Source organism: Bos indicus, chromosome 15 (genome assembly GCF_029378745.1).
Source record: "Bos indicus isolate NIAB-ARS_2022 breed Sahiwal x Tharparkar chromosome 15, NIAB-ARS_B.indTharparkar_mat_pri_1.0, whole genome shotgun sequence".
In the NCBI taxonomy this organism is placed as follows: Eukaryota; Metazoa; Chordata; class Mammalia; order Artiodactyla; family Bovidae; genus Bos; species Bos indicus.
Genome location: NC_091774.1, coordinates 41,786,099 through 41,813,899, shown reverse-complemented (window position 1 = coordinate 41,813,899; position 27,801 = coordinate 41,786,099). Strand labels below are relative to the sequence as shown.

The 27,801-nt window shown below is 51.1% G+C and overlaps 1 protein-coding gene across 1 annotated transcript in view; it reads right to left on the bottom strand.

The window, feature by feature from the left end:
* Positions 1–5,418: 5,418 nt before the first annotated feature.
* GALNT18 (polypeptide N-acetylgalactosaminyltransferase 18) overlaps positions 5,419–27,801 on the bottom strand; it is a 353,046-nt gene continuing 330,663 nt past the window's right edge. The window contains exons 10-11 of the mRNA XM_019975498.2: positions 22,467–22,631; positions 5,419–5,836 (exon numbers count right to left, since the gene is read on the bottom strand). Of these exons, the coding sequence (XP_019831057.2) occupies positions 5,690–5,836; positions 22,467–22,631 (312 nt within the window). The 3' untranslated portion in view covers positions 5,419–5,689. The remainder of the gene's footprint in view (positions 5,837–22,466; positions 22,632–27,801) is intronic.

The following is a 27,801-nucleotide window of genomic DNA, read 5'->3' as shown; positions in this document are numbered from 1 at the left end:
TAATCATTCTGCCCTCTGTTCACCCTTCCCCTCGGTCCGCCTTTTCCTGGGGCCCCACCTGCCTGTCTTGCTGTTAACATCGAAGGACAAATGCAGTCCTATATTTCAGAGTCATCTGGCAGATCTGATTAATTTTGGAAATGAACAACGCAAAGATTCATCACAAACTCTCAGGTATGAGCAGCCATAAACAAAACCAGAGCACGGAGCACTATTTATTTATTAAAACTGTAAACTGAAGGGAAATGGGCTATTTATTTTGCACAATGTCTTCCACAGAAGTAATTGGCTCATTAATCACACTCTCACTGTGGTCACGTTTGGAAGGTCAGAATCACCAGGGAAATGAAACAGGGGGTGGTGTTTACAGCTCTGGCAGCATGTGGAGCCCCATGAGGCTGGCTCCTGGGGACCGTGGCACATCCCAGGGAGATTCTATATTATGTGAAGGCAGCCACGCAGTTGGGAGGTGGTGTGGCATAGTGACTGGAAGTTCCCTGGGGGCACAGCAGTAAAGAATCAGCCTGCAATGCAGGAGATGCAAGAGACGTGGGTTCAATCCCTGGGTAGGAAAGATTCCCTGGAGGAGGGCATGACAACCCAGTCCTGTATTCTTGCCTGGAGAATCCCATGGACAGAGGAGCCTGCCTGCTTAAAACTTTTCAGTGGCTTCCCTCATCCTGAGGATAAAGGGTCCATCCTGAGCAAAGCTTACAAAGGCCTTCATGGTAGGGTATCACCTACTCCACTCTCCTATTTTGCCCCTTCACTCTTTCAGACCCTCCTATGTGAGCTGTCACGTAGCTCCGGTCCATCGGGTCACAAAAAGTCAGACATGACTGAGCGACTGAATACAGGGACATACTGGGGAAGGGATCCAGTTATACCAGGGGCACTTCCATGGCCAGGAACTGAAGATGGATGAAGTGTGAGTGGAACATCTTAGGTGAGCAGAAAGTATTGGGAAAAACAACCTCCATGCTCCTCTTTGCTCAAGGGATCACTTTCTTGGATAGTCCCTTTAGTTCAATCCCTTTTGGAAATCTTGGCGCTGCTCGCCAAGGAACCCAGGGGCGGAATTTGAGTGCACCCTTCAGGCAGAGCACAGTGCCCCCTAGGGGCTATCGTGAGGGTGGTGGCAGCAGGAAGTGGAACGTCCTGGAAGAGGACAGGGAGGGATGGGGGCGGGAATCAAGACTGGTTCTGAATTTAGGCCACTGGGATCAGCTGCTTCTCTCACCAGGAGTGGCTCCTCCTGGGAGAAGGTTCTGTGCCATGGACTGGCTTCTGGGTGTTTTCTACAAAAAACGCTGTGTCACAAGCGGGATCTGCTGTATACTTTGCTGGGCCCAGTACAAAGTAAAGATACCCAGCCCCTTGTTCAGAAATTATCAAGACGGTGACAGCAGAGCATCAGACTAAGCTGGGGCTGGAGGTGGCTGGAGGGGACTCTGAACTCAGGGTCCCATGCCACACAACCATGACGCCACCTCTGGCCTTAGCTTCTCCCTGTGGGGACTAGGGATGGGTCTGGGCCCCCTCCCCTGGGTACAGTGATGAGAAGGTTTAACAGAGAGAAGAGGCATTACGTGATGACGATCTTTAAAACCTGGCTCCCAGGTGTGACCACACTGTGTAATCTGAAAACATATCCACGTTAAGGCTGATGCCCCCGAGGCCCTTTCTGGCCAGGCAGTTGGTAAAGCACCGGGGAAAGACAGAACTCCTGTCTGTGGGCAGAGAGATGGACTGAGGCCAGAGCCAGGCCGTGGGGCTCTCGTGGGATCAGGAGCTGGGGGTGTGTCCACCGCCTTCCCCTCTCTCCTCTTGGGTGCCGAGGGCTGGAGAGTGAGCAGGGCTGAGCACACGGTTTCGGGTGACTGTGTCCTGCACTTACTTTTCCATGATGAAGAAAGCAAGCAAACCCAGACTCTTAAGGCCAGGCAGTTTCTGTCTTGCCTCAGAACTCCCTTGGATCTCTTGTCTGCATTTAGAAAGAGATGATGAGAATAAAAGGGCTCTGATTTCCAGTAGCCTCTGCTTCATAGGCACCATGTTAAATAATGTTAAATCATGGCAGCCTCGTGGCTGTAAAAAGACTTTTGGAGAGTGGACAGAAATAACTTTCCATTTGGGGTCAGTGTGTGTGTGTGTGACACACTGCACGCGTGTGCACACACATGGATGTGTGAAGCCTGTGCATGTGCATGCAAACACTGAAGGTGGAAACGCATGCCTCCCTGTTACTTGTGTGCACAGCAGTTGTAGGGATTGTGTGTGCGTTCACACACAATTGGTCTGTGCATGAGTAGATTCTGACGTCTGAAATCTTTACACCCTGCTTCTGGCAGTCAGTCTTGTTTGTTGTAAGGAGCAGGGGCAAGAGTCAGCAGCACATGAGCGGGTTGGGTCTGGGGTGAAGGGGGCTGTCTGTCATCCCCTTCTGTGTCACGGCCACATCAGAGCTCCATGGGGTGGATCCGCTGCCTCTGTTCACTAGCACCCTCTGTCCTCTGCTTGCCTTGGCTTCCCCCTCTCAACCTCAGCACACACAGGCTCTGGCTCACTCAGCCCTCTGGGGCTCATCTCTGTGTATGGTCGTGGCTCCTGGCCTTCTTCACCAACTGTGTCACAGTGCCAGTTTGCAGGCAGAATGTGATCAGCCCAGCTCACCTTCTTGTGTTGTCATCAATCACTGACCAATATCTGGATCCTGCCTACAGGTCAGGTCCGATCAGCTTTGGGGGGGAACCTAGTCATGGTACAAGTGGGGTCACTACTGGGGCTCTGGTTGGGACAGTTTTCCTTAGAAGTGCATGGACACAGAGGGCCATGATGAACATCCCAGGTCCTTCAGCAAAGCCTCTGTCACCTGCTCAGGACCCATCCTGTGGAGGCGGGGACACCTGGGCTGCCCCACAGGCAGGACTTGCTGGGCAAAGTGGACTCAAGGGGAGGCAGCCTTCTGCAGCCTGGGGTCTGCTCTTCACCCCACTCTGCTCCCCTGTTAGGAGTTAAATTGTGCCCCCTATTCATATGCTGAAGTCTTCACTTCAGAATGTTACCTTGTTTGGAGATGGGGTCTTAACCAAGGTACTGATGCTAAAATGAGGTCATTAGGATGGACATTCAGTTCAGTTCAGTTCAGTCACTCGGTTGTGTCCGACTCTTCGGGACCCCATGAATCACAGCACGCCAGGCCTCTCTGTCCATCACCAACTCCCGGAGTTCACTCAGACTCATGTCCATGGAGTCGGTGATGCCATCCAGCCATCTCATCCTCTGTCGTCCCCTTCTCCTCCTGCCCCCAGTCCCTCCCAGCATCAGAGTCTTTTCCAATGAGTCAACTCTTCGCATGAGGTGGCCAAAGTACTGGAGTTTCAGCTTTAGCCTCATTCCTTCCAAAGAACACCCAGGGCTGATCTTTAGGAAGGACTGGTTGGATCTCCTTGCAGTCCAAAGGACTCTCAAGAGTCTTCTCCAACACCACAGTTCAAAAGCATCAATTCTTCAGCGCCCAGCCTTCTTCACAGTCCAACTCTCACATCCATACATGACCACGGGAAAAACCATAGCCTTGACTAGACGGAACTTAGTTGGCAAAGTAATGTCTCTGCTTTTTAATATGCTATCTAGGTTGGTCATAACTTTCCTTCCAAGGAGTAAGCATCTTTTAATTTCATGGCTGCAGTCACCATCTGCAGTGATTTTGGAGCCCCCCAAAATAAAGTCTGACACTGTTTCCACTGTTTCCCCATCTATTAATCCAGTACAAATGGTGTCCTTATAAGAAAGAGAAATTTGGAAACAAGACACAGAGAGAAGATGGTTATTTGCCAGCTAGGGAGCAAGGCCTGGCAAACCCCCTTTCGTCACAGCCCTCGGGGGAATCAACCTGCCGACACCTTCATTTTGGACTTCTGGGCTCCAGGAACATGAAACACCACACTTCCGTTGTTTAAGCCACCTGGTCTATGGTATTTTGTTATAGAAGCTCTAACAAACACACCAAGAAAAACTTTCCAAAAAGAAGGGAAGAAGCCATTGGACACCACCGTCCCTAGAGGGTGGACTGGGGCTACAGACGTCCAGTGAGGGTGACAGCCAGGAGGCCAGGCCTTCTTGCATTCACAACCACCCCTGTGTGTAAGGCCTCTAACCTGGGTGCTTCCGACACCTGGCCCCTGGACTCACCACAGGAGGAAGCTCTGAGTCCGGTACCTTAACTGGGTGTTTACCATCTTTGGTGAGACCCACTGAAGGCCAGGAAAAAAAAAATCTCACCCTATTTGTATTTCAGAAAGACTCCTTGAAAACTAGTGTGGAGGGTAGGTAAGATGGCAATGGAGGAAGGCTGGAGACAGGGAGGCAGGCCCTCGTGAGTGATGAGGGGGCCCAGGGAAGGGATTTGGGGGCTGTTGAAGAGGCATCACTGCCACGATGGACTGACAAGATATGGGAGTGAGGAGCAGCGGGGAGGTTAGAGACAGACGACTCTGGTGTGAGCACCTGGAGGAGGGCGGTGCTGGTCACGTGGGTGGGCCTGGAAGGATGAGGGACAGGTCTGTTTTCTGCACATCAGATGAGCACTGTCCAAGGGACAGCCACCCAGCTGCCTGGGGCCTGTCAGCAGCGGGAGACTAGACCTGGGGCGCAGAGGAGAGGTCCGGGCACAGATGGGGAGTTGAGTATCACTGTGTCAGGGGTGGGGGCCCTTGTGCAGAGGGACTGGCTGTGAGCTGCTTCTCCCAGTAACAGGGCTAGAGACTGGCACTCAAGAGGTGATTGGGGTGAGCACAGAAGGAGTGGGGGTGATGACACGGGGAGGGAGGAAACACGCAGGCAGAAGCCGGCCACTTACAAGCCAAGGAACCCCTGAGGCCTCTAGATGCTCGGGGAGAGGCCTGGACCTGATTCTCCTCACAGCTCTCAGAAGGAGCCAGCCCAGCTGACACCCCGACTTCAGACTCCTAGCCTTCAGCCCTAATGCACCGTGATTCATGGAAGGAGTTAACGGTCTCGGCAGCTGGATGTGACAGTTGCTGACACGAGGCTCACTGCTGAGGGCCTGGGCCGTGGACGGCTCTGGGAGGTGAAGGCGGTGGCTTCCAGAGAGCAGTGTGGTCTGAAGCCCCGTGGCTGACGAGCCTTCCTGGTTTCTCAGGATGAAAGACTAAGGCGTCTTGTAGAAGCAGAGGGAACCCTCTCTCTGGAGGTGACCCTGAGGTCGAGGTGCCCGTTTCGTCTCCCTGGGCCCCACAGAGAAAGCTGGCAGCTTGCACAACAAGCTCCCACTGTCTGCCCGGCCTTAAAGCCTCGTTTCTCAGGCATGGGAGCAGGGAGGGCAAACAGCCACATCTTGGGCTCCAAGTTCAGAGGAGCCAGGCCTGAATCTCCACCAAATGACTGCAACACCCCTTAATCAATGGTATTTTATTGTCAGTTATAAATATTTTCCACGTGTCCCCTATTTACAGTTGCAAAATAGTTTATGATATTATACCCTCACCCACCATTCAGCGTCTTTCTATAAACTCCATGAAAACTGAATAGGAAATACAAAGCTCTTTTGGGGGCCCACCAACCTGGTTCCCCAGACTCCAAACACCCCCACACGGACAGCAGGCAGCGTTGCAGCAGGTGCTACACAGTAGCAAAGGGGCGGGGCGTGGGGGCAGCTCAGGCGGGGTCAGGACGCCAGGCTCCTCAGGACGTTGGTGATGCTCCAGTGCTGGCCCGAGCACCTCTGCAGCACCAGCTGGAAGCCGAACTCCGCTTCGCTGTTCTCCTGCAGCTCCAGACAGCGCTTGGACTTGCGGTTCTGGATGGGGCCTCCCTAGGAGCCAGGGTGGAGAGTGGGGTCAGAGGGTGTGGGGGAGCCTCAGGCCCAGTGGCTGGTGGGGATTACTTGTGGGTGCAGATGCGTGGGATCCTGGGAAGCTGCAGGAGGTCTGGGGTCAGCATGCCCACAGAGCCTGAGGCTTCCCATCTCCAGGTGCTGGTTTCCTCTCCAAGATGGAACCCTGTGCCTCTGTTTTCTTCACAGGGCCCTAGTCCTTTGTTAGGAAAGAGGACAGAAATGCCCCAGCCCAGCTTCCATCTATCTAGCTGCGTGTGGCATGCTGGTTTGCTTCTATTGCACCTGCCATGGGTGCTGGGTCCTGCTCCCCATTTGTTCTGCAAATCCTAGTTCCTTGGGACCGCCCTATGATTGGCCTGAATGTAAGCATCACCAGAGGCCCAGGACCTCCTGCTTTTAGGGTCCTTGCTCCCAAATGAACCTCTGGAGTCATCAGTGCTGGCCTCAACCAAACCCAGGCTCCTAGATACTGTCTTACTGCCCTGGGCTTGGTCAGCCCTGGATATGCTTGGTTTCCCTCTATGCTGCTGATGTCCCAGAAGGTTCTGTAGCCATGCATACTCAGTTTATGCTCAAAGTCCGTGAAAGAAGGGAGGTTCTGCTTCTTAAAGCAGCTCTACAGCAGCAAAAAAGAAACCTCCAATTTTTGCTTTTAGTGAGATCCTTGCAGGCCTTGGACACTCTGAGGCTGCTGGCTGGCACCTGGGTGAAGGTCCAGACTCTCAGAGTATCTCTGAGTTTCATCAAAGATGTGCTCAGCCCGACTTTGGCCTCCCAGGCAGGCAGGCTCTTATAAGTTGGCCTCCTGGAGCTTCATGGTACTGGAGTATATGGACTCCAGTATATGGAAATTCACTTTTCCCCAGAATACTCCTGTGCTTCCCATCTCAGCAATAACCAAGCATTTCCACTGACACCTCTGCTTATCCCCAGGACTGATTAGGCACCAAGTCCTACCAATTCCTCCTCATGCCCTGTGACTGTCCCCTTATCCCCATGCCATCACATCTGCCTTGGTTCAGGCCACGGTCTTCTGTCACCTGGACAACTGCACCAGTCTCCTAACTGACCCCCCTCCACAAGCAGGACTCGGTAGTGCACCCCCAGCTGCCCCCATGCCCATCCCAGTGAACAGCACCCTGTGATAGAGGGGGACACACTCCTCTTCTGTAAGGAAGCCATCCCCTTGGCCACTATTGTCCCCATGGCGACCACTGACACCTCAAGAGAACACTGAGACTCAGTTCTTCCAACCACCTGGGAAACAGGCAGCATCTCCTGCAGCTGAGTGTACACCGCCCTGAGACCCACCGACCCCATGCCCAGGCGGGTATCCAGAACTGTCTGCACCGGTTCTGAAGCATGGTTTATAAAAGCTCCAAATGTCCATCATTTGGACATTTGGACATCAATGGACAACCCAAATGTCCATCAATAGTACAATGGATAAATAACTTGTGGTTATTCACATAACATACTTAGCTTTAAAAATGATCAAACCAGAGCTCCATTCATTAAGGACAAATCCTACAAATATAACGTTAGCAAAAGAAGCCAGACAAAGAACACATACACAATTAGACTTATACATACTTTCCAAACAGGCAAAATAAGGCCACAGGCTCAGAGTCAGGGGTGGGTATCTTGGGGAGTGGGGAGTGGGAAAATGATTGACAGTAGACCAAAGGATGCTTCTTGGGAGTAGGGAGTGTGCTATTTCCTGACCTGGCTGGCGGCCACCTAAATGTTGGCTTTGTTTTAAATTATTGAGTTGAACATTTACTTTGGTATGTATGTTTGGATGGTTCTATCTGGGTATATGTTATTCTTCAGCTAAAAAAATTTAAAACAAAAATCCAGCTCTCTCAGAGGGACTTTGAACAGCAGGTGAAGGAGCCAGGGTGGCAGAGGGGGTAAGGAGTGTGTTTTATATGTATGTCTGGGAGGGGCTGTGGGACTCCCCATTTCCTGTGTGTGGGAGATGGCCCGGGGACTGCAGACCTCCTTAGAAGCATTCGAGGGAGCAAAGCAGTGTCTCCCCATGTGCCCCGGCCCCAGCACCTCCCCCGAGGAGAGTAGGGACTCACTGATCCCACGAGTGGAGAGAGAGCACAACAGAAGCAGCTCACCTGGGGCCCAGAGGTGCAGCCAGAGAGAAGCCCTCAGGCTCAGGCTCTGAGGGGCCGAGGGACGATGGGCCACCAGGCAGGGGCTCAGAAAGGCCCCTGGGGTCCCTGTGTTGGAAGAGATGTGGAAGGCTGGTCCTCTCATTCTCACCTGCAAGCTGACTGAGCCCTCCTGGCTGGGCACGCTTCCCTGGGCCGCTCCATCTTGGGAGAATTCTCCTCTACTGAAGGAAAATTGTTGTCTCAGGGGCACCCAGCAAGGGGCCCCAGACTGTGCCCTGGGGTTTCCACAGGCGGGTGGGCTCCTTCTTCTCCACCTTCTCCTTTACCATAGGGGAAGATGGGGCCCGCAGTCCCCCCTAGTTCCATTCTCTACCAGGTGAAACATTTCCAGTTCCTTGTGAGACAATCTGGTTTCATTTTCCCGCCTGGTGCCCTCCCGTGGACAAACTCCAGCAGTTGTGTGTCACTCAGAACTGACCACAGAGCAGAGGGTCCCCACCTTGTCTCCACTGGACAAGAGGCTCCTTGGACATAGCCAAGGACTTTGTACTTTGGTGGCCACACCACGCTCCCGAGCCCTGACTGGATGACTTTGTTGGCCAGCCCCAAGTCGTATCTTCAGAAGCTGTGCTCCACCTTGGGTCCTCTCCCTGTCCCTCAAAATCTTGGCTTTTGAATCCAGGGGTATCCCTTGTGATATCCGCTCTAAGTGAGGCCAGGCAGCCACTCAGGTTTCCAATGCCTGAGCGCTCTGCTGCCCACACCCAGGCTGGGTCTAGTGCTTTGTGGGCCTGGGGCTAACCCCTCCGATCCTCCTGTGTCCCCAGCAGCCTGGTGGTTGTCTTATTCTATGAGGCTGGAGGAGAGCTCAGGCAGGATGGGAATGAAACCAGCCCAGCTCTCTAATCACAGGGTCTGCTGGTGATTCGGCTGGTGAGACAGAGGAGAGGCCTGGACAAAGATGCTTCTGCCTGGGGCAAGCTGCTCTGCCCTTCTGCTTCCTTTCTCTCTAGGGCCAGATGGTAACTATGGTCCTGATGACTGAAGAATGAGCAGAAGGATCGATGGGCAACCCCTTTAACAGCTATAACACAACAGATGGATATGAAGCTATTCATGGTGTCAGGATCGGGGCTCCAGAAAAAGTGCACAACAGGCAGAAAAGGGGACAGTCGAGGATTCCGACAGCTCAGGATGTCCTCAAGGCCAGGCCAGGCCAGGCCTTGCCAACCGTGAGGCTGCTGCACCAAGCCCAGAGCACTGAAGTCTGGAGAAACTTGTCCAAAACAGAGGCATCCATAGCCCTCTCCTTTCCTGCCAGCCACTCGGGCACATTCTAAGCCTTCCCCAGGGGCGCCGTGCCAAGGCCCAGAGAGGGAGGTGGGGCAGAGGTCTCTGAGAAGCAGAGTGTTCCTTCAGAGACTCAAATATGGCATTTCCCAGGCCCTACCCTGACCCAGACGCACTCTCAGCACCCAAGACACAGGAAGCATGGTGACCCTGAGGCAGAAACAGCCGGTATGGCCTCCGGGAAGGCTGTGAGAGAAATGGAGTCAGGCCAAGAGCAGGGCTGTGAAGGAGACACAACCTCAGTGAGGGCATCCGGACCTGAGGGTGGAGAATGAGGCCAAGAGAGCTCTCTCCCCAGAGGCTTTGAAGGAGGATCTTCTAGAACAGAGCAGTAAGGCCACCTTGGAGGCCTGGTATACGTCTTGGGGCATATGTGGGATATGCAGAGAGGAGCCAGCCCACTCTGATGTGCAGCTGCGCTGGTCACCGGCCAGTCTCCCTCCTGTCTTCCTTCCCAGACCTCAAGCTCTGTCATTGAGCAAACCCTGGAATCTCACCTCATTCCTGGGCAAATTTGATTTGCCACAATTATGAAGGAGACTCCTTTTCTCTATTGGGTCCCTTCACAGTGAGCTCAGCACCTTTGGGGGCAGCCTGGGGGTGAGGGGCTGCTATCCTTCCCTCTACCTGTAGGCTCTGCCCTGAGACAAAAGTAGTGACGGTCAGGGCTCATTCCCCGTGTCCCCGGCACTGCGTTAAGTGCTTCACACGCTGTTTCAAGTGTTCCTCACAATAACGCTGAGCAGTGGAGGTAAGAATTATCCCCATTTTGTAGAATTGGAGACTGAGGCTCAGAGAGTTGGGCCACACGGTCAGTCAGTGGGAGAGTCGGGCTGGGAGTCTGCTGCCTTCACTCTTCCCCACTAGGCTGAGTGGCCAGACGCTCCCCTCCATTCATCCCCGCCCAGGCCTGTTGGTGAACTAGACTGAGAGCTGCTGGTGCGCCACAGCTTGGGGTAGGGGAAGGCCACCCGATGAGTCCCAGGGGCTCTGGAGTCAGGTTGATCTCATTCTTTTGAGAGTTCTCTGCAAAGACGTGATTCATCGCTCTATCCATCCATCCAGTATTTAATGAGTGCCTATCACATTCTGGGAACAGTTACTGGCCACTGACACATATCAGTGACTAAACAGAAGGAGAACTTCGTCTTTGTGGAGACTGTATTCTAGGAGGAAGAGAGAACAGTAGATTCTTTAGTGTGTTAAAGGTGCTAAGATTATGCACAAAAATGGAGAACAGTGCTGTGGATTGAATGTGTTCCCTATAAATCCACGTGTTGAAGCCCTGATCCTCAGTGTGATGTGAGGTAGGACCTTTGGGGAGGAATTAGGTCCCAGGGGCAGAGCCCTCCTGATGGAATTAGTGCCCTTATAAGAAGAGACACAGGAGAGATGGTCTCTTTCTCTGGGCCACGCAAGGACACAGTGAAAATGTGGCCATGTGAAAACCAGGAAGAGGGTTCTCACCAGACACCAAATCTGCTGGCACCTTGATCCTGAACTTTCCAGCCTCCAGAATGGTGAGTAATAAATGTTTGTTGTTCAAGTTTCCCAGTCACTGGTCTTCTTTTTATACCAGCAGCCCAGATAGACTAAGTCCAGCAGGTTGGGAGGATTCGGGAACTGCTGTGAGCAGGAGGCAGGCTGCAGCAGCGGGAGATGCTTGGGGGTAATCCTGAGAAGATGCAAGCTGGGCAAAGCGTGAGGGAGGAAAAAAGGAGTCTAGGTGCATCGGGGAGCCTTGTGTCCCAGAATGAAGCTCCCGCACCCCCAGAGGCCTGGTGTGTGCTGGGAACAGCATGGGGTCGGGGGAGGAGAGGACACCCAGGAGCTGAGAGAGGGGCAGGTTGTGTGAAGGGACTTTGGCTCTTCATCCAGTGACAGGACTGGCCACTGCGAGGTGGGACTGACATGCTAAACGGGTCCCTCAGGCTGCTGTGTGGCATGTAGAGCACAGGGGTGGGGAGCGGGGAGGAAGGAGCCAGGACCACCTGTTAGCAGGTTCTCAACCAGAGAGCCCCTGGCAGCCCCGCCCTCAGGGGAGGGCGAAGTTGCTGGGTTTACCAGTCCAGTTATCTAAATTATTTGTGTAATACTTACAACAGGATCTGGAAACACACAATACTTTTAATTAAAGAATTTAAATAAGGGCAATTAAACCTGGCAGGAGAGAGGCCGCAGCACACAGAGAGCTTAATTGGAACGGAAACCGAGTTAAGTATGGAAACAGTGTTTAAAAAAAAAAAAAAAAGGAAAGCTGAATGTATGGAATTAAGAAGTCTAATAATAATTCCTAGAGCTGGGTTCCCAGCCCCCAGCCTAGCTCCTTCTTCTTCCAAGCCTCTCTGGCGTAGAGACTAGAATGGGCATCAGAGTTGGGACGAGTGGAAGCAAGAACATGGGACTCTGCTCCCAGCCCTGCTTCCAGCTCTCCCTGGCTGTAACCCTGGTAAGTGGCTGAGCCATCCTGGGCTTCAGTCTTCTTGTTTTTAAAAGGTACCAGAGGACCGTGGGGGTACAGACACATGGAGCACTGACTATGGGCCCAGCGGGGCACATGGTACTATGGTCCATGAGCTCTTTGGGCTGAGGTGCTAAGGAGCCGACTCCGGATTTCACAGCCACGCACTTCCTCTCTGCCTGTTTGCCCAGGTGTGTGTCTACGGCAGGTGACTAACCCTGGGGATGTGGGCAGGGCAAATGGATTAGACAGCCCCTGAAGGGCTTTCTGACACCGTTGATCATTGGGCCCCACCTTCTGACCCACACAGGCCTAGTGTGTACAGGGAACAGCATGGGGCTGGGGGAGAAAATGAGGCCCAAGATCTAATGTGAATGGACTTTGGCTGTTCATCCCATGACAGGACTGGCCACTGCGGGGTGGAACTGACATGCTAACCAGGTCCCTCCGGCTGCTGTGTGGAGTGTAGAGCACTGGCAGGGGTGGGGAAGGAGGAAGCAAGCACATTTTTAAGCTGCCTGTGCCCCACTCCAGTACTCTTGCCTGGAAAATCCCATGGATGCAGAAGCCTGGTGGGCTGCAGTCCATGGGGTTGCTGAGTTGGACACGACTGAGTGACTTCACTTTCACTTTTCACTTTCATGCATTGGAGAAGGAAATGGCAACCCACTTCAGTGTTCTTGCCTGGAGAATCCCAGGGATGCGGGAGCCTGGTGGGAGGCCATCTATGGGGTCGCACAGAGTCGGACACGACTGAAGCAACTTAGCAGCAGCAGCGGTGCTTTTCACAACTGCCGGTGCTGCTGGTCCAGGGACCATACTTTGGGGACCACAAGCAAACCGTGATCCTCTCTGGGGAAAGGATGAGGCTTGGCTTATCGCCCCCAGCTGGAGCACCCGGAGCAGCTGAGCTAAGCTCAGGCTGCTCTCGTGCTTGCAATCAAGGTGTTTACAAGGAGGTTGCGTGAAGACTGAATCCTGTATTCCAAAGACTGCTTCTTTCAGAGCTCTGTTTCCACTTTTCGTTCTAATTAGTTTTCCATGGGCAAGTGGCCCAGTGGGTCTTTGGCTTTAAGCACAGTGGATGTGGGAGTTTCCAGGTTAAGTCGTTAATGATTAATAACCAAGTAATTCAAAGCATGGGTGGGATGTTAGTGCTAGATAAAGAAATCCTGAGATTAAGTCTTTTTTGTAGAGGAAAGTGGTCTTTCTGTACTATGAATATTCAACACTTGGTTTATTTAAAAAGTGCTTTGGTGTTTGTTGTTCTTAAAGGAGACGCACCTGTTCCTGAGTGAGATTCTGCTTGGGATTTGCTCTGAGGTCTGTTGGACTGAAAATAGGGTAATGGCAATGTCAAATGCAAAAGGAAGGGTGAAGGAGGGTATCCAGCAAGATGGCTGGAGGGAGTTTGCTGAGGAAGGAGGAATACAGCCTGTTCATACACATCTACAGCTGGCTGTCAGGGAGACCCTAGCCCCAAACTCCTACTGCAGTAATCCACGGGTTTTCTAGAGACAAGACAAAGCCTCCTTGGCATTAAGGTTTAAAGCATGGGCCCTGGAGGCAGAATCCTGATTTGACCTCAGACAAATACTATAATCTCTCTGTGCCTCAGTTTCCTCATCTGTAGAATGGGGATATGAAGCGCCTGATGGCAACGTCATGAGGATGAAGTGATATTTATACAGCAGTTACAGTAGTACCTGGTGCACAGTAAGAACCACGTGAATGTTTGATACATAAAATTTAAAATCCCACCCACAGGTTCCCTGGTGGCTCAGTGGTAAAGAATCCACCTGCCAATGCAGGAGACACAAGTTTGATCCCTGGTCTGGGAAGATCCCACATGCCTCAGAGCAACTAAGCCCCTGAGCCACAATTACTGAGCTTGAGCTCTAGAGCCCAGAAGCCACAACTACTGAGGCTGCACAACCTAGAGCCCATGCTCCACAAGAGAAACCACTGCAATGAGAAGCCTGCACGTCGTAACTAGTCACCCCCACTTGACGCAACTAGAGAAAAGCTGGTGCAGCATGAAGACCCAGCTCAGCCAAAAATAAGTAACTAACTAAAGGAAAATTTTAAATAAATAAGTAAAATTCCCCCTGGGTCTGAACAGTGAGGTACTGAGCCTTCACACCTGGTCCTGGCTCCTGATCTAAAGTGCTGACAGCCATAAACTAAAAATAACTAAGAAAATATTCAGGGCCTAAATAAAGCTTTGTCAGTCCTTCAAAACCGGACAGTTCTACACTTGCCCCTTCATGTGACATGGAAATGAAAAGCTGCTTTATTCCAGAGCTGCAAAGAAACACCCGATTATAGTCTTTTCTTCTCAGTACAAAAGGTTCTCCAAGTTGGACTTCCTGACAGTGCCTGGGGATTGGAGCAGGAGAAAGTCAAGGACTCCTCCTCCTTGCGTGCTGGGAAATTCTTTGGCAGAATCAGTGATGCTCCCTGGGAAATGTGCTCTGCAAATAAGTTCTTTTTGGAGTGAGTTACTCATCTTGCATCAAATTATCAAATTAGAACCCACAAATCAGAACAAGTGGTCCATGGCCAGGCTCTGCACTCAGCTCTCTTCCAGGCAGTCTCTGCAGGCTCTCGAAATGCTTTCTCTCCCGGCCTTAACGGTCATCTCTGCTGTTATCCTTGATGCTCTCCATTTGGAAAAGGCATTAAAAAGCCTTTTAAAGCCCTTGCCTCTGAGCTGAGAATGAGGCAAGACTGGGGGCTGAGATGGGAGGACAGCCCACCAGTGGGAAGGCTGCCCTGTGCACTGAATGGGACTTGCCTGTGTTTCTATCAATCACCCTCAATGGCCCACAGGGATGACAACACATCTCAGAGTCTGGGGCAGCATGAAGTGCGGTCAGAACACACTGACATCTCATCAAAGCCTCTTGTTTTAACAAATATTCATACAAATTGCTACTCCCTTTCATACAGTATGCATACTTGTTTTAGTAAAGATCATTTCCACCTTCCTCCCCCAAATCTGAAGCTATAGGAAGAGTAAGCTGGAGCAGCCTGCTTCAATCATGGCTGTGTATCGCGGCTGGACGCACTACCCTCTAAAAATGTTCTTGCAGGGATTTCCCAACTAAACTGAGCCCTTTGACTACCATGTTCAAATGTCCTTGAAATACTGTCGTACGATTATTTTTTTTTCAGCATGCATACGTGCATGCAAGGAGGAGTTGTTGAGGGTAGAGTTCATCTTTGGGTCTCCCACAAACCTGTCTCGAGATCTGGGACACAGAATATTTGTATTAGTATTTGTGAATTTTTAGAAAGGATTCTTTCATTTAATCGACAGCATCCTGAGGTATTTCTTCTGTTTCAGGCTTTCTGTTAGGTGCTAGAGACACTGAAAGTGTAAGATAGCCCATCCCTCCAGTCTGTTAGTTGATGGGAGAAAGAGTTATGGAGAAAAATAACAGATAAACAATTCCATAAAGTGGGATAATGATGACCCTCATAGCAGACATGCAGCTCATTTTCAAGTTCATGGTGCTTCTTAGTAAGGTGGGCCCACTTGGGGCTTCTAGGTAGAAAAAGCCCTTTTCTGGGCATTAGGAGCTTAGAATTATAGAATTTCAGAGTTGGCAAGCCCTGAGAACCATCCAATCCAAGTCTACTTAGAGCTGTGACACCACTAATGGCCTGCTGAGTGGTTCTCTGAGTCCACCTCTTCCTTGAATGGCCAATTTTTTTAAAATTTAATTTTATTTTTTAACTTTACAATATTGTATTGGTTTTGCCATATATCGAAATGAATCTGCCACAGGTATACATGTGTTCCCCATCCTGAACCCTCCTCCCTCCTCCCTCCCCATACGATCCCTCTGGGTCATCCCATTGCACCAGCCCCAAGCATCCAGTATCGTGCATCGAACCTGGACTGGTGACTCGTTTCATATATGATATTATACATATTTCAATGCCATTGAATGGCCAATTTCATGTCCAGACATCTCTATGAGAAAGCTGCTCTGTAAATTGCCCTTGTATCCCCCTCCAGCTGGTCTTCCCTCAGAGATGCCTAGGACAAGCCTGTTCTCTTTGCCTACAGAAACCCTTATGATATTTGAGGGTGGAGATCATCCATTCCTGAGGTCATTTTTGCTTCAACCATGTATTCAAGTAGACTTTAAGGAAGCTGAAATTTAAAGGACACACATCATAACAGCCTTCCTAGGTCATGAATTCCCTCAATAACATCTTGGAGAGAGGACGTGGCATTTGCTTAACCATTCAAAGCAACAGTGATGGGGGGTGGTGGGGAGGATGGGTGCCTCACTGCCCCTGAGAGGCAGTCCATTGCTTTGGTGCCACACAGTTCTCCTGTGTAGTGACCTAATACCTGCTTCCCCCTGTCTCCTTCTCTTGGTCCAGGGGCACTTATTAGATGCCTCTTTCACTGACACTGCGTTGCCTAATCCCAGAATCCCCCAGATATCAGTATGTGGGGTACTCTGAGAAGGTTAAAGTCTTATGCACGTGTGTGTGCTGAGTTGCTTCAGTCATGTCCGACTGTTTGCGACCCCAAGGACTGTAGCCTGCCCGGCTCCTCTGTCCATGGGATTCCAAGTATGGCAAGAATACTGGGGTGGTTTGCCACGCCCTTCTGCAGGGGATCTAACCTGTGTCTCTTATGTCTCCTGCATTGGCAGGCAGGTTCTTTACTACTAGTGACATCTGGGAAGCCCTCAAGTCTTATACCTAATGTATATGAGTCTATGATCCCAGGACATAGTCAGTTTAGGAAATTCTTTAATTCTGGATGAGTCACAAGTTAGAAAAATCATGAAGGAACAACTACCACTTCTGATGTTAATGAAGTCTCATCACTTGTTGACATGGGAAATGTTGGCTGTTTAGAGATAGGTGCTAACTGACTTCTTCAAACTCAGAGCCTGGGGTGGCCCTCAATTCATAATCTCCCCTCACAACTACCTCCATTTAATTCATCACTACTTCCGATAGACTGATGAACTGTCTCTCAATGTTCTCCCCAGCAGTTGCCTGGTTCCATGCCCCCATGGCAACCTCATCCATCCCTTTTCTCACAAGGGTGATGGAACAGCCTCCTACTTTCTTCTCTGTCCTCCATTCCACCTTGCACTCTGCTGCCAGAGGTATTCAGACCACATCATGTCAATCTAAAGCTTATCGAACCCCTCCTGTGAAAAGTGAAGTGAAAGTGTTAGTCGCTCAGTCTTGTTGGACTCTTTGTGACCCCATGGGCTATAGCCTGCCCAGCTCCTCTGTCCATAGAATTCTCCAGGCAAGAGTACTGGAGTGGGTAGCCATTCCCTTCTCCAGGGGATCTCCTGACCCAGGGGTCAAACTCAGGTCTCCTGCACTGCAGGCAGATTCTTTACCATCTGAGCCACCAGGGGAGCCCATGAACACTCCTAGCTCCTCCCTTGGCTTTTAAGGTAAAGTCAAACCTCCTGGGCTTAATTTTCAATGACCATTACCTGCCTCCAAACTGACTCTGTGTCTCATCTCTTTCATACCCCAATTCTAAATTCCACCCACAGCGACACTGAATTTTTATTCCTCGGACATACCCTGCCTTTTTCTGCTTTTGCCCATGCTGAGCCTCTACATAGGCTGTTCTTCCTTTCTACACCTGGGAAGTATCCTGCAACTTTCAAGATCCAGATCAAACATGTCTCGAATGTGAAGCCTTGCCTGAGCTGTGCAGACAGAGCCCGTCACCCTGGGCTTCCAGAACACTGTATCCATCCCCCTCATTTCTGCTCTTGCCATCCAGTTTTGTTATGTGTTTATACACCCAAGAGCTCCTCCAGGGCAGAGGCCATGTCTGATTCATATCTGCATCCCTCCTGCCCAACCACTGTGCTCAATAAATGTTTGATGAATGACTGAAGGAAAGAATGTTCATCATTGGAAAATTGCTCATCAGAGCCCTGTACATCAGCGTTGCTGAGAGATGTTTTCATCAAATGTGGTTTCTCAGTGTCAGTATCTAATGCTGTTCTGATTCATCCTGAAGCACTGGAAATTCAGAAGAGCGTGCAGGGGTTAGAGGACAGGCATTTTATTTGTTAAACAGAAAAGCAGGCTATGAGATGGAACACTAAGATATGCAAATACTATCTTCTTTGTAGGAGAAACTGGGAGAATCACACTAGATTATTTTGGAATTAATTCAGCCTAAATGTCTGTGGAGTTTAAATGCAGCCCTCAGGAAAGTAAATAATGCAGAATGTGAAAGTGAGAAGATTTGAAATGCACCAGTAAAATCTTTCAGCCCAACTTCTGCACCAGAACATTTCAGTTGGTAGAATCCCATTGTAATTTGCAAAGATTAAAACCTGTTGCAAGAAAATTAGCCCAGGTCATAACTTTAATCATTTAAGAGGCTTCCAGCTTCCTCTGGCCTCATCAACAGTAGTTCCTAAACAGTAAGGGCTTGAGGACAGATTCCAGGATGCTTGATAAACATTGATCATTTTGCATGAAACAAAAATTTCACAAACATTAATTTTTAAATATCAAGTGAGAGTGGCTGCTCTGGGTTTGCAAATTAGGGATTTAAAAATATTATTTCCAAACAGTTTCCTTGGTAGAAGGATCAAAGAGGTGATGCCAGAGTGCCCTGGGGGTTCTAATTAGATTTATGTATGAGGAGCAAAAAACTGCCCGGTCCTCAGGGCTGCACATGCTAACATGGCCTGCTTTTGTCAGAGTGTCCCTTTCAAGCATGAGTGTGTGGGGCTGCCTGTTCAGGGCTGTGTATGTGCTGAGATGAGTGAAGGATGGAGCTGGATTTTGGAGGAATATTCCTTTCTCTGCCCAAGTCAGAAAAGGGCAGATGAGATGAGGGCCAGCTGGGGCACCAAGGCCTCTGGATCTGGGCATGGGTGGGAAGGCCATCTGTCTGCGAGGGCTGGAAAGGAGCTGGACATGCCTGTGTGCAGGGATGGGATGTCAAAGCAGCCCAAGTTCAGATTCAAACTGCATGAGGCTAGGCACAGAGAGGCCGAAGCCCCACAGACAATCTAAGACAATCTAAGGAATAGCCCCTGGTGATTCTGGAGCTTCTGGGAGGAGCTAGGACTCAAAAGAGCCCAGGGAGCTCACTTCAGTTCAGTTCAGGGGCACTCATAGCCAGTGACACACAGTTCCCAGAGTGGCAGGTGCCTGGCTGGGCCCTGATTTCTCGATGGTATTCCAGGGCAACCTGGGTCCTCTCCTCCTCCCTCTCCCAGTGCATTGAAGCAGCGTGCCTGCCCATCCCAGGACCCCCAGCCACAGCTGCCTGCTTGTTTGGTCCACCCCACCAAACGCTGGGCTCCTGGGGGCAGCCTCAGATTCTGTCCTGACAGGAGATCGTGGGGGCCAGGCAGGGTCCTGAAGACCCCAGGGTCATAGAGGAGAAGGAGGAGGAGGAAGGAACGGCTAAACTTTCAAGCTGCATCTCAGCCTCTGGTAACTCTCCTACCTGTCTCTTCCCCCCTTCTAGAATTTCTCCTCACCATTCAGCTCCACAATTCCAGCCACTGCGGGCTTTCAAAACGCAGACCTAACACACCGGTCCCCCACATGAAGCCTCACCTTCCATGGGACCAAGTCCATGCCAGTCTGCCCCTTAGACACATCCCCAGGTGTGCCCCGCGATGCCCGCCAGGATCCAGCCACACGCACCATCTGCAGCTCCCTGCACATAGCTTGGGTTTGGTGCCTTCAGCTTGCACCTATGCCATTCCTTCTCCCTGGAATGCCCCCTCTCAACTCCTATATGGAGCAAACTCTCATGTCATCTACAAGAGCCAAGTTATGTACTGCTGCTGCTGTTGCTAAGTCACTTCAGTCGTGTTTGACTCTGTGCAACCCCATAGACGGCAGTCCACTGGGCTCCTCCGTCCCTGGGATTCTCCAGGCAAGAACACTGGAATGGGTTAAGTTATGTAGTATCTCTTCTGAAAAGCCACCAGCCCTGCCCCAACCCACCACCCCCATCTTCCTGCATGGTGGCATACAACTCCCAGGAGGAAACTGAAAGCAGGGGAGAAGCAAAGTGACTGAAGGCAGCACTGATGTGAGACACAAGACCCTCCAGATGGTACAGTCCCCATCTCACCCAGCCCAGTCAGCCCCATTCACCTCCACGGGCCGATGTACCCATTTCTCTCTGTTGCCTCCAGCCTGCGAGTCTATTTTGCATCTAACGTGAGCTGGGAGACAATAGCCACTTCACCACCAAGCCCACAGTTAGCCTTCCTCCCTGACCGCACATCTTCAGGGCTCCCTCTGCCTTGTAATTTAAAGGTGGACAGAAAGTCTGTCTAGTCAAAGCTATGGTTTTTCTAGTAGTCATGTACAAATGTGAGAGCTGGACTATAAATAAGGCTGAGCATTGAAGAATTGATGCTTTCGAATGGTGCTGGAGAAGACTCTTGAGAGTCCCTTGGACAGCAAGGAGATCAAACCAGTCAGTTGTAAAGGAAATCAACCTTGAATATTCATTGAAAGGACTGATGCTGAAGCTGAAGCTCCAATACTTTGGCCACCTGATGGGAAGAGCTGACTCATTGGAAAAGGTCCTGATTCTGGGAAAGATTGAAGGCAGGAGAAGGGGGGTGACAGAGGATGAGATGGTTGTATAGAATCACTGATTCAGTGGACATGAGTTTGAGCAAGCTCCAGGAGATGGTGAAGGACAGGGAAGCCTGGCATGCTGCAGTCCGTGGGGTCGCAAAGAGTCGGACACGACTGAGCGACTGAACAACAGAGGGGAGATGCAGCCCTGTGCTGTGTCGCTCCGGGCCAGAAGCCTGGCAGAGGAAACTGATAGAGCCTTCCACTGGGCACAGTGTGGGGCCACAACAGGCCACAGCTGGGCCATGTGGGCTCCACCAGGAGAGAGGGAGGGGGAGGAAGACGTGTCCTCTATTCTAAGCCTCAGCCCTGACCCTGACCTGCTTCTAGGGGCCACTTCCAACATCCTCACACACTTACAAGTAGAAAAGAGAGTCTGAAGTAGGTCAGGAGTAATAATAATAACCAGTGAGCGCCTTGGGTCTGTTGTTTGACATCTTTGTGCCTCATCTATGATCTTGGGCTAACGGTCCACAGCAAATCACACACAGTCGCTGTGATGACTGAATGAGCTGGTGTGTGTCCGGCACCCAGAAGTCTGACACAGGGTAAACACTGTATGAACCTTAGCTAATTCTTCCTATGGGACAGAACTTTATCGTTTGCAGCACGTGTCAAAGGTCACATGGATAGGGAGGGGCAAGACCGGAGGCCCCAGTCCCTGGGCACCATTCCCTTTCACTGAACCCCACGCCCTGCACAGGCCCAGCCTGGACTCTGAGCTGCATCCTCTACCTGCCCTTAGGCGTGCTGTCGTTTGTCTCCCTGTGCTGCTCCCCGACATCTGCTTTTCTGGGGTCACAAAGTCCTGGTCTGGACTCTCACTCCTGCCCTCCAAGTAGCCCGTGAATCTATGGCTTAGGTTGAACTTGTTGCTGAGAGTTGACCTTCACCATCCATTTAGGACCCAACTGAGGGTCTCTCTCAGGTCTATCTGGTTCTGCACACCCAGACCACAGGTCAGAGGTGCCCTGTGCCAGACTTGATGTAGCAGGACCTCCCTGCCCCCCATCCACCACTACAGGGGAGAGTAACTGGACGTGAGGGCTGGAATCAAGGTCAGGCCGACCGAACACCTCCTTCCTGTGCCCGTCAGCCTCCTTCCAGGGTGGAAGCAGCTTGCTGGGAGTCTTGAGTCGGGGCCTCTGCCTCTACATCCTTCGAGTATAGACTTTCTGTTTCTGACTTCCCCAGGAGCATCTACCACGTGCAGCGCCCAGCAGCCTTGAGGCTCTAAAAGAACTCCCTTACCTCCTGTGATGAGCGCTTTCCCTGTACTCCCTGGGAGGTGGATGCTCCTATCTGTGGGTGGAAATGGATCCTAACTTAATGGATTCCCTAGGGGCTGGAGGCCTCTGGGCCAAGACACGGGTTTTCTTCAAAGCTGGGTCATCATGGGGTGTCTGCAGCTGGCACCCTGCTCCTGGGCCATCATCTTATAACTGGGCCATTGCAGAGCAGGAAGATAAATACGGTCCTCAGAATTGATGGAGACTTAATAAAGGAATGTTTCATGGTCACCAGTGTGCAGACTGCCCTTCACAAAATGGTCCCCAGACACTGCCCTTTGAGGAAACCTCATTCCCCGCAGAACAAGGAGGAAGGCAGAGTGGCTCACAGATCACAGATGACCCAGCACGGTCTGTACCTGGGATACTGGGGCTGCGCTTGTCAGAAGGGGCTTATGCAGAAGAAATGTGAGTTTTAGAGTCAGAGACTCAGTTTCAATCCCAGCCCTGCCCGCTAACTATGTGACTTCAGGCAGGGGACTCCCACCTCTGAGCCTGTTTCCTTATATCTAAAAGTTAAATAAAATACCACTAAAGCAACAACAATGACAATAACAATAAACTCCCTCAGAGCCAGTATCAGGAGTCAATGAGCTAACCAGTTCCACCCCCGCCCATAGTAGGTGCTCTTTAAATCCTGAGACTGGCTCCTCTGCTCTGCCCCTCCATTCCTCCCATGCCTCCCAGGCCTGGCCCCTCCCTTGTTCCTCTTGCTGCTCCTTCGGGTGGGCCGCTACCTGAGAGAACTGCCAGTGGAGCTTCATCCTCTTGGCTCTGGCGTAGCTGCACTCGATGAGCCTCGGCCGGCTGTTGACGTCCACCAGGCACCGGTTGTCGTCGTCGTCCACCGTGGGGCTCAGGATGCCCACGTGGATCTGCTGGCTGCTCGTGTAGTACACATTCTGGGGGCCGGGGGTGGGGAGAATGAGGTCAGAGGTTAACAGCCAGAGAGGTGGGGAGGGTCTGCGGGGCATCTCCTCGGGCAGCCGGCCAAGAGAGCACAATCCAGGGGCCTTCAAATAATCTTCCATTGTAACAAGAAGAGACCCCTTTACGTTATGATTCAGTACAGTGCCTGGTCCAGAGATATAACTGATACAAAATTCTCAAGAAATCAAACTTAGCCTCACTATATGCAGCATACTCAGTTTTCTATACTTTTTTCATTGAAAAACAGGGGTTATAACCTTTTAAATGGATTTCACCACCCACAGTTTAAGAAACACTGCTTGAATCCATTATTTGCAGGCTTGCTGACTTCTTCCCTCCATAAATATTTTGTGTAAGATGCTGCACTTGACCAGGAGTTAAAGAGCAAAAGACCTGGGCGACGTCTTAGGGAGCTCAGAGTTCTGTGGGAGGGGTGATATGTAATAGGCAATTTCCATCCATCCTAAGACTGTGTAGAGCAGTTGGCAAACTTCTTCTTAAAGGGCCAGGTGGAAAATAAATATCCGGGGCTTTGCAGCATGCTGGGAGGTCTCCCAACCACCACCAGGTTCGGTGGTTCTCTAGGACTCAGAAGATTCAGCATATAGTTGCCCTCACAACTATGATTTATTCTGGGGAAAAGATATAAATCAAAGCAGCAAAGAGAAAGGCACGAGGACAAAGCCTGGAGGAAACCAGGTGTCAGCTCTCAAGGCTCCTTCTACAGCAGTCACAGAAGATGCCCAGGAGTCCCCAGCAAGGAGTTGAGATAATGCCTGTGAAGGGTTATCTACCAGAGAAACATTTAGAGACTCAGCACCCAGGCTTTTTACTGGAGGCTGGTCACACAGGCAGCCTCTGCCTGGTACATACCTATCGCAGACTTCCAGCAGGAAGGCAGGTGTTCAGCATAAACCATATTAGTTGTATAATCAGTTTGGGCACAGTGAGCCGCTCTTACCATCTGTGGGAGTGGTGGGAACCTTCCTGCAATCCAAGCTCCCAGATGCCAGTCAAGGGCCAACCATGTCAGTGGGCCTTTCAAAGGAGAGCAGTCAGGCTGCTGTTTTAACCATTTTTTTGCACAAAGGGCCAAATGGTCTGGAAAATCAGCTCTGTGACTGTAGTGCAAACACTGACATGGGCAATACAAATGAATGACTTTATTTACAGAGATCGGGGCTGACTCTGGTCTAGCGGAAAGCCATAGGACCTTGGCCTTCACAGTTTTCAGTCACTTCCCCCAACCTTAGGCAATGGTTCCCAACACGGACAGTCATAGGGTTTGTGAGCTCTCATCCTGTATCACCAAAGAAATTTAAAACCCCAACCTATGATTAGGTCACATGGACAAATCAAGACACCGTACTTCTCTGCTTTAGGTTAGATTTCAGGGTAGGCCCTATTGTTATCTTGATCTATTAAAAAAAACTCTTACTGATAAATATTTTTGATTAATTTCAAATGGTAAAAGGAAGTATTTCTTGTGTTAGTTAAAGAAGGTGATTCTCGAGGACTTTTAAAACAGGGTGCAGAGCATGAAAGGGACTGTGTGGGGAGAAGGGCAGTGCACATGAGGAGAGCAAATAAGGGGTGGACTTTCAGGGCCATATTCTTCCTGAACTTCAGCATCCAGGGAAGGGGTGGAGAGGCAGTCATCCTTCAGACGTTAAAAAGAGCCTCAGGTCAGTGGATCAGCTAAGGTCCCAGCAGGAAACAGGCGGCACGCTCAGGTAGAGGAATCCAAGGAGGGTAAATACAGGCAGGGTTCTCAGCGGTGTGGGTCTACGGGAAGGGAGCACAGGGATAGTTTAGTTCCTTGGGACAGTAACATGGAGCTGTTACCGCCACCAGGCTCAAAGGGATGAGAGGAGACAGCAGGTACCAGAATGTGTAAAAGTTACATGGAGAGACTTGCGAGAAGGGTCCAGGGAGGGAGAGGTTTGAGGTGATGGTGAGTGGTGGTTAATAACCACCCCAACATCACTTTCCCTTCCCCAGTCCGTTCCTCTGCTGGGTTGGCCCATTGGAAGAACCCAGCTGGAAGTCAGACAACATAGGAGCCCATGGAAACTTCTGTAAAGTCAGCCTCGCAGGGCAGGACAAAAAGGATGGAGAGACAGATTGTAGACATTCATTACAGCTGGATTTGCTCTCCAAGGAAGTTTTATGAATCCATGGAAATGGACATCAAAACTACCAGGGTGACTGATTCTTCCCGTAAAAGAGGTAAAGGGTGATCAAAGTTCTAAGCAGAGGCCAAATGTAGAATGCCTGCCTTCAACGTGGAAATGTGACTAGAACACAGAGCCAAGGAGGTCCTAGTCAACACCTAAACTGGGTAAGAGATAGGCTTCTCATCAGAATCCTGAGACCGTCCATCGGGTGGCCTGGGTTCCCAGTTCACCATCAAGGGGAGTTGATGACCTGCTGTGGCTTCCAGTTTATTGGCATTGAGGGAGAATTTGATGACTGGTAGGATTTAGGAAGGATTGGGGGCAGGAGGAGAAGGGGACGACAGAGGATGAGATGGCTGGATGGCATTGCTGACTCGATGGACGTGAGTCTCAGTGAACTTAGGGAGTTGGTGATGGACAGGGAGGCTTGGCGTGCTGCAATTCATGGGGTCGCAAAGAGTCGGACACGACTGATCTGATCTGATCTGATCTGAGGATTTAGGAAATTAAATTAGATGCAGGTAGGAATCTCATCCATCCATCCAATCATCTAACAAGTAATCTCTAAGTTGGGTCCTGAGGGTCCACAGTTGAGAAAGCCATGGTTCCCTGTCCTGGATGATCCAACAGTCAAGTTGGGGAAACTAACATATCAGGAAATAGTGGTCATAAACACACTGATATGGGAACCGTCCGCACTTCCTCCATCTCTTACCCCAACTGTTGCTATGTTGAAAGTCAATATAAAAGCTCACTACCTCCAAAAAGCCTTCCCTCAATGCACGAAAGTGTGAGCCTGCTACCAGAGCCTCTCTGCAAAGATGCACAGCTATATATATGCCCTTGGGTTGAACGCACCATACTCTGTCCTCAGGACAGTGTAGCTCTTAGTCACATAGCAGGTCAGGACCCGAATTTCCTGAAGCTCCAGGGTGTGGGCCGCCAGACAAGGACAGCCAGGAAGGCAGTTACTGTCACTCCTTCCTTCGTCCCTGTCACTAGGACTTGGCTCTCATTTCTAGGGCGGGCTCCACAGACACAAGTAGCTGCCCAGGTAATAGCTAAAACCAGTTTTATCCACTTAGCTGCTCTGAAGTGCTTGGGGGAGATGCTCAGAGAGTCATGTGTCCACTTACTTACTATCTGGTACCACTGTCATCAGAGCTGTTTATTACTCCAGAGTCTGGGAAAATCATAATAAGGACAGACAGTTGTTTGTTACTTAAAAAGCAAGCAACAAAGTGCATCTCGAGTGGGGTAGCCACCAGCCGGTCAGATCACAGGGCAACTTAGCAAAGAAGATTCTGTTAAGCTGTCGCTTAGACACCTCAAAAGCCCAATCAGCGGTGGACTGAATCAATAAATGGCCTGAACACTAAAGAGGGAAATAGTTTTTTACAAGACACCATGCTTTTAGTGCCTGTAGGTCCAGCAGGCCCAGCTATGCTTCTGAGCAACAGGGAAACTGGAGATTTAATAGAAGATGACTTAGAATTGTGATTCCCAGTGGCGGGCACTTTTGCCAACTAGAGGATATTCGGCAGTGTCTGGGGATATCTTTGGTTGCCACGATGAGGGTGGGAAAGGCTGCTACTGGCATCCAGTGGGTAGAGGTCACGATGCTGCTCAGCACCCTACAATGCACAGGACAGCCCCCCACAGCAAAGAACTATCCAGTCTCAAGTGTTGAGTGCTGCTATGCTTTATCCCAGTGAATCCTAGTAACAACTCTATGAGGCAAGTGTTACCATCACCCCCATCTTGTGGATGAGGAAACTGAGGGACAGAGAAATTAAGAACTTGTCCAAAGTTACACAGTTGGAGAACAGTAGCTGAAATCTAAACCGAGGCAGTTTGATGCCAAAGCTGTGCCTGTAACCTCTCATCTTCCTCGCCTCCCTCCCTCCCTCCAGTTACTCCAGCTCCAGTGACCAGGCTGGAGGGGGAGAGGCCAGCTTGGAGGCTTCCACTGTGATCCTGTGAGCAAAGGGTGGGGCGGGGCAGTCCTGGATTAGGGAACAGCCGCGGGCTGGAGGATCCTTGACAAAAAGGCCTAAAATACAAGGTGCTACCAAGTGCTAAGACCGCAACAGCCCTCCTGTGACTCACATCAGAGGTGGAGGCCGAGCTATTATCCTGTCTGTGGATGATTTATGACTCCCCCTGCCTCCCAGGGCACAGATACACATCCCTGACCCCCCAGCTCCTCCTCAGCCACAAATGACTGCTTCAGCTCACTGTCCTCTCAGCCCACACAGCTCAGCAGGCCTACAAACCCCATCTGATGCTGAAAGAGAAAAATCACCAGCGAGGGAAACGGACAGACATATGGTATACCAGGTCTCGTGCCAGGGGCATCTTCCTGTCCCTCAGGCTGGGGTCAGGAGTAAGGACCCATCGCTGAGCGGGACGGCCAGCCAGGAAGCCTGTAGCGCCCCTCGGGGCACACTCCTGCCTTCAGGGCCACGGAGGCGAGGCTAGGCAAAGCCCCCCAGGGCGAGAGGTTCCCCTGCTGTGTCACCTCATCTCCCAGACAGGCAAGGGCCTCCTCCCTGCAGGAGCTGGGTGGGCCCCCTGCCAGCTGTGCCCAGCATCCCTTCTCTCCCTGGCCAGCTCAGAGGTGGGACCCGCCTCTGTCAGACTGAGGTGCAGCCTTCCAGAGGCTCCAGCCCTCACTGTATAAAAGGTCACCTCTCTGGGGGTAGAAACGCTTCGGAAGAGAAGAATGAGAAGAAAACAAACATTTGTATCCTGCACCACGCCAGGGACCGTCCACACCTGAGGCCACCCTCGGCTGTAGGGGTGAGGAAGCAGGCTAAGAGAGCTCTGAAGACCCTGCCAGCTGCACAGGCAGATGGCTCTGCTCCCTCCGTGATGAGGGGGAGATTCCCTGGGAAGGCTGAGATCCTGGCAGTTCAGGGCTTTCCTCCCCCTCCCCGGGCCCAGCCGCCCAAAGGGGCCTCCC